General features: G+C 62.8%; 1 protein-coding gene across 3 annotated transcripts; it reads left to right on the top strand.

Annotated features, from left to right (window-relative positions):
• Nucleotides 1-49: 49 nt before the first annotated feature.
• On the top strand, nucleotides 50-5619 carry RHOT2 (ras homolog family member T2). Of its 3 annotated transcripts, XM_008579172.1 has the most exons (18): nucleotides 50-108; nucleotides 186-267; nucleotides 346-389; nucleotides 1122-1175; nucleotides 1719-1771; nucleotides 1852-1960; nucleotides 2116-2217; nucleotides 2358-2456; nucleotides 2565-2673; nucleotides 2758-2878; nucleotides 3220-3304; nucleotides 3380-3522; nucleotides 3625-3725; nucleotides 3801-3931; nucleotides 4045-4131; nucleotides 4274-4384; nucleotides 4470-4672; nucleotides 4897-5619. In XM_008579172.1, exons 6-18 carry the CDS (start codon nucleotides 1904-1906, stop codon nucleotides 5018-5020), a joined length of 1473 nt encoding a protein of 490 aa, XP_008577394.1. In that variant the 5' UTR covers nucleotides 50-108; nucleotides 186-267; nucleotides 346-389; nucleotides 1122-1175; nucleotides 1719-1771; nucleotides 1852-1903; the 3' UTR covers nucleotides 5021-5619. The 3 variants fall into 3 exon arrangements, with proteins under 3 accessions (XP_008577394.1, XP_008577393.1, XP_008577391.1); XM_008579171.1 differs by lacking the exons at nucleotides 50-108; nucleotides 1719-1771 and having other exon boundaries at nucleotides 231-267; XM_008579169.1 differs by lacking the exons at nucleotides 50-108; nucleotides 186-267; nucleotides 346-389; nucleotides 1122-1175 and having other exon boundaries at nucleotides 1470-1771.

The raw sequence follows: 5619 nt of genomic DNA, 5'->3' as shown, positions 1-5619 counted from the left end.
CGCCGTGACCTTGGCCGCCCCGCGCCGACCACCCGCCCTGCCCGCGCCGCCCAGGCGGGGAAGACGTCGCTGATCCTGTCGCTGGTGGGCGAGGAGTTCCCCGAGGAGGTGAGGCCAGCGCCGCAGGCGGGTCGAGGCCCTGGGCCTGCTGCGGGCCCCGGTCAGCGCTGCCCGGTCCGTTGCAGGTTCCACCGCGGGCAGAAGAGATCACGATCCCCGCGGACGTGACCCCCGAGAGGGTGCCTACCCACATCGTGGACTACTCAGGTACCACGCCCGCTCCGCATGCCCGCCCCGCCCGCGGGGCTTCTCGGCGTCTGCAGCGGCGTCTCTTGCTCCGTCTAGAGGCCGAGCAGACGGACGAGGAGCTCCAGGACGAGATCCACAAGGTACGGGAAGGGTGCGGGGCACGGGCCGCCGCTCTGCCCTCGGGGCTGGCTGCCTGCACCTCCTGATCTGCTTTGTCCTCTGAGGAATCGGATTAAGGGGCTCAGTGTGTCCTCTGCCCCGTAATTCTGCTGTGACCTCTTGGTGCGAAAGTCGTGGGAACAAGGACCCGTGCAGATCCTGGAGAGAGGACCTTCCCTGGCTCCTCCCTCCCTTCTGCCCACGTGGGTGACCAGCCTTGGCTGTTCCCTGGACTCTGGGGAACACACCCTGGTGTGCTTTGGAGCCACTCCTCAAACAGCTCTGCTCTGGTCACCTCCCCCTTGCTGTGTTCTCTAGTCTGCTGCTCCAGATCTCCGGGCTGTGGGGGTGCCGTGGTGATGGGGGCTCACCTATTAACCAGAGCACACGTGCTGGACTGAGCATTGCTGGTCCCCTGCAGTCTCCATTGTGTCCTGGGGGCATCACTAGGCAAAGGGTACAGGCTACAGCTGTCAGGGGCAGGCCCCACCCTTATCACGCTGACTACTGGTAGTGAGATAGGAGGAGCTGAGGTCAGGGCTGCCTTGCCTGCTCTGTGAACACCGGGCTGGGGCAGGTTCCAGGGAAGGGTGGACTTCTCAGGCTTTGGAGCCACACCCTGTCCTTGCTGTGAGCTGGGACGTGCTGGAGCCTCTGGACGGTGTGGAGTGGCCTGGGTTGTGTCACCCTGTGCCTCGCTGCTCTCCCTGCAGGCAAACGTGGTTTGCGTGGTGTATGATGTCTCTGAGGAGGCCACCATTGAGAAGGTGAGCAAGAGCTTGTTACCCATCCTACAACCCTGCTGCTGTGTCTCACTCAGTCAGCTGCCTGTGTTCAGTGCAGAGACACAGTGGCCCAGGTGGACCCTCCTCCTACTCTGTGGCCAGACCATCTCTAACGAGCATTTTGGGAAGCCTCACATGGAACCACCCTGGGGTGGGTCCCTTGTGACCCCATCTCCCCACAGAAAGCCTGGGATGGCTGCCAGTCTGAACTACTTAGGCCAGCGGCCCCTCTCCCCTCCCTAATTTCAGAACCTGAGGGGGAGTAACTGAGGGCCTGTGTCAGGGGCTGCCTTGGGCCTGTGACCCCAGCCCTTTGAGGGGGCGTCTGGACCTGCTAGGATGGAATGAACAAGGCCCTGCATGGCTCCTCCTTTCTCCCATGAGCTTTGTTCCCGGTGGCTATGACTCTGGCCCTCAGTTGGCATCGACCTCCCCTCCTGCTCTCCCGGAGGCAGGTGCCAGCTCCAGGTGGGAGCCATGGCCAGGGTGGGCAGCCTAACCTCACAGCCAGGCCTTGCCTTTCAGATCCGAACTAAATGGATCCCTCTGGTGAATGGGGGGACAGAGAGAGGGCCCAGGTAATGAGCAGGGCCTCTGGAGTGAGGTCTGGGCCCCACGGGATCCCCCATCCCTGGTGACTGTAGGTCTCTTCCCCCAGGGTGCCCATCATCCTGGTGGGGAACAAGTCGGACCTGCGGCCAGGGAGCTCCATGGACACCGTGCTGCCCATCATGAGCCAGTTTCCCGAGATCGAGACCTGCGTGGAGGTGGGGGCAGGGGCTTTGCAGCCGGCCCCAGTACTTAGTAGAGAAGGGGAGGAGGCTCTGTGGCGAGGACAGGAATTCGGGGGTGAGGGTGGGGGACCCCAACTCCCTGTGCTTTTCCTCTGGGTACCTCCCTTAGCTGGTCCCTGCTCTCCCAGTGTTCGGCCAAGAACCTGAGGAACATCTCAGAGCTGTTCTACTATGCCCAGAAGGCTGTCCTGCACCCCACAGCCCCCCTCTACGACCCCGAGGCCAAGCAGGTGGGCAGTGGGCTTGGGCCCCACATATTCGCTCCCGCAGGAGCCCCTATGGGGCATTAGGTGGGGAGAGCAAGGGACTGGGAGCGGTAGGGCAGATGGGACAGGGGCCACCTGGGGGTGCTGAGCTGCTGTCCCTGCAGTTGAGGCCCGCGTGCGCCCAGGCCCTCACGCGCATCTTCAGGCTCTCGGACCAGGACCTGGACCAGGCGCTCAGCGATGAGGAGCTCAGTGCTTTTCAGGTGCCCCACCCCCCACCTCCCACCCATCCCCAGCCTCGGCTGCCCTGTGATCAGGTCTGGCTGTCTCAGGGCGGCCACTGACTCACAGCAACTTCCTCTCGGAGGCAGAATTCCTGCTTTGGGCACCCCCTGGCCCCACAGGCCCTGGAGGACGTGAAGATGGTGGTGTGCAAGAATGTGGCAGGTGGTGTGCGGGATGACCGGCTGACCCTGGACGGTGAGGCCAGATGCCCGCCTGCACCCCCGGAGTGTGGGAGTGGACCAGCTGTGCCTGGCATGACCCTTGTCCTGTCTGGCATAGGCTTCCTCTTCCTGAACATGCTTTTCATCCAGCATGGCCGACATGAGACCACGTGGACCATTCTGCGGCGCTTCGGCTACGGCGACTCACTTGAGCTGAATTCCGACTACCTCTTCCCACCGTAAGTGGAGGGTAGGGCTTGAGGATCACCTCCCTGGGGTTTGGTAGGTCCCACTTAGCAGCCCATCTGGGGTTGTGTCCTGCAGCACAGGTTGCCTGCCAGGCCTGCCTGCCTTTGGGGCACCCTGCTGCGGTTGGGCTGCCTGGGACCTCAGCCAGGCATTCCACACACGGAGCAGATGGCCACCTTCCTCCCCCAGCCACAGGGGAGGGGGACGGCGCTTCTAGGTCCTGTATGGAGGGTCCAGCTGCATGGATGGGGTGGGCAGGGGGACAGCCAGGGGATGCATCTAGCGCAGTGGTGCAGGATCCCTTAGAAACCACAACCATTTGTCCCTGCAGGCTCCACGTGCCTCCTGGCTGCAGCACCGAGCTCAATCATCTCGGCTACCAGTTTGTACAGAGCGTGTTTGAAAAGCATGACCAGGTGAGCATGCTGGGCCCTCTGCCGTCCTCCACAACCACTTCCCCATATATGTCACCACGGACTCTCTGCCCTCAGGACCACGACGGTGCCCTCTCGCCTGAAGAGCTGCAGAGTTTCTTCAGTGTGTTCCCAGCAGCCCCCTGGGGCCCTGAGCTCTCGCACACGGTTCGCATGGAGGCGGGCCAGCTGCCCCTGCATGGGTACCTCTGCCAGTGGACGTGAGTGTGGCCTTTCCACTCTAGCCTCACCTGCCGGCTGCAACCTGGCCTCCCTCCCACCACCCTCCCCATCATAATGCTGTGCCTCCCGCCCACCCCCAGCCTGGTGACCTACCTGGACGTCCAGCGCTGCCTGGGGCACCTTGGCTACCTGGGCTACCCCACTCTCTGTGAGCAGGACTCCCAGGCCCAGGCCGTCACAGGTGGGTGCCCACACTCCCCAGGCCCTGGGCCCAGCCCCCATTGGCAGCCATCCTCACCTGGGTTTGTCCTTGTAGTCACCCGTGAGAAGAGGCTGGACCAGGAGAAGGGGCAGACGCAGCGGAGTGTCCTCATGTGCAAGGTGGTGGGGGCCCGAGGAGTGGGCAAGTCTTCCTTCCTGCAGGCCTTCCTCGGCCGCAGCCTAGGGGTAAGCGTCTGCGCAGACCCTCATCCTCCATCTGGGACTCTGGGGGAAGAGCAGGGCACTCTGGGGAGTGTTGGGACCAGAGAGCATTAGGGGTTCTCTTCCCTTCCCCTTAGCACCAGGACACCAGAAAGTCCCCTGAGGACCCTCCTGCATATGCCATTAACACAGTGCAAGTCAACGGGCAGGAGAAGTACCTGATCGTGAGTGCCAGGAGGGGCGGTGCCGAGGGTGGACCCAGGGACACTCGACGTGCTCATGCCCTCACCTGCAGAAGCTGTCCCAGCATGGCTGTGGGGGACTCAGCCCCTGGGGACCCCTCCCTGAGGCTGCTGTCTGTCCCAGCTGTGTGAGGTGGGTGCAGACTGCTTGCCAGACACCGCCTGTGACGTCGCCTGCTTGATGTATGACAGTAGTGACCTCAAGTCCTTTGTGCACTGTGCCAGCATCTACAAGGCAAGGCCTGGCCCTAGGGTCCCTGCAGCAAACTCTGCCTTGGCTGCCCTGGGACTTTGTCCTCATGCCACCCCTCCCCTCACAGAGCCACTACATGGATGGACAGACGCCCTGCCTCTTCGTTGCGTCTAAGGCCGACCTGCCTGAAGACATGGTGCCACCAGGCCTGTCACCAGCCGAGTTCTGCCGCAGGCACCGGCTGGCTGCCCCCATGCCATTCTCCTGTGCCGGCCCAGCTGAGCCCAGCATGGCTATCTTCACCCGGCTCGCCACCATGGCCACCTTCCCGTGGGTATCCAGCACCACAGCCCCAGTAGGAGGGTGGCCTGTCCCCTGGGCAGTGGGACAGCTGCATCATCAGGAGCTAGGGTCAGGGTTGCTGGGGAGTAGTGGGTTCTGTGTGGCACAAAGCCCACCCTTGTGTCAGAGTCCTGCTCGTGTGGCTCTGCAACTGTTGACAGGTGAGGGGTGTCCAGCAGCAAGCATCTGGCACGTGCCCCTCTCTCCTGCAGACACCTGGTCCATGCAGAGCTGCAGCCCACCTCCTGGTTCCGGGGGTTGCTGGGGGTCATCGGGGCCGCCATGGCTGCAATCCTCAGCTTCGCACTCTACAGGGTCTTGGTGAAGAGCCGATGAGGCTCTGGGGTTCCTGAGCCCCCTTCCCTGACCTGGACCCGGCTCTCAGCCCAGTGGTCTGACCTCAGGGCCCCCAAGGCACTGGTGCCGCGGCCACTGCTCAGGGGGTCCCTTCTGTCTGAACCATTGCTCCTGAAGACAGTCTGCCATGGCAGAGCCCTGGGTGCTGCCGCCACCCTGCCTCCTGCCCAGGCCCAAGTGTGGGCAGTGGCAGACGTGCTGAGTGGAAGGCCCCCGTGGACCAGCCACAGCTGTTGGGCATTGCTCACCTTTGTGGATATCGTGTGTTGGGGGTCTGGGGGCATGGGCGAGGAAATGACCCCAGACCCCAGAATTCTCAGGGCTTCACCCCTTCTTCCTGGCCCTGGGCAGCCAGTGGGTATGAAGGGGGCCAGGAGACAGAACTTTGGGCCAAAGGTGGGGGTCAGGGCAGGAAGTGGCTGGGACTGTCGTGCAGCTCTCCCACCCTTCCATCCAGTTTGGAGTCTTTTCCCTGGCCGCTGCTGCAGAAGACATGAGATTGGGTTTCCTGATTAAACACCACTTGTATCATTTCTATCTCTCAGATCCCTATCTGAAGACAGCTGTTTTTAATCAAA

Source organism: Galeopterus variegatus, unplaced genomic scaffold, assembly GCF_000696425.1.
Source record: "Galeopterus variegatus unplaced genomic scaffold, G_variegatus-3.0.2 Scaffold1825, whole genome shotgun sequence".
In the NCBI taxonomy this organism is placed as follows: Eukaryota; Metazoa; Chordata; class Mammalia; order Dermoptera; family Cynocephalidae; genus Galeopterus; species Galeopterus variegatus.
Note: the sequence above shows the minus strand (reverse complement) of the source record. Positions and strands in the feature narration are given on the sequence as shown.

Coding starts and splice junctions, on each gene's coding strand:
- RHOT2 (XM_008579169.1), top strand. CDS start 1,671: ATGGCCAGGGTGGGCAGCCTAACCTCACAGCCAGGCCTTGCCTTTCAG. Junction 2,218..2,357: donor ACGACCCCGAGGCCAAGCAG/GTGGGCAGTGGG, acceptor CTGTCCCTGCAG/TTGAGGCCCGCGTGCGCCCA. Junction 3,523..3,624: donor GGGTACCTCTGCCAGTGGAC/GTGAGTGTGGCC, acceptor GCCCACCCCCAG/CCTGGTGACCTACCTGGACG.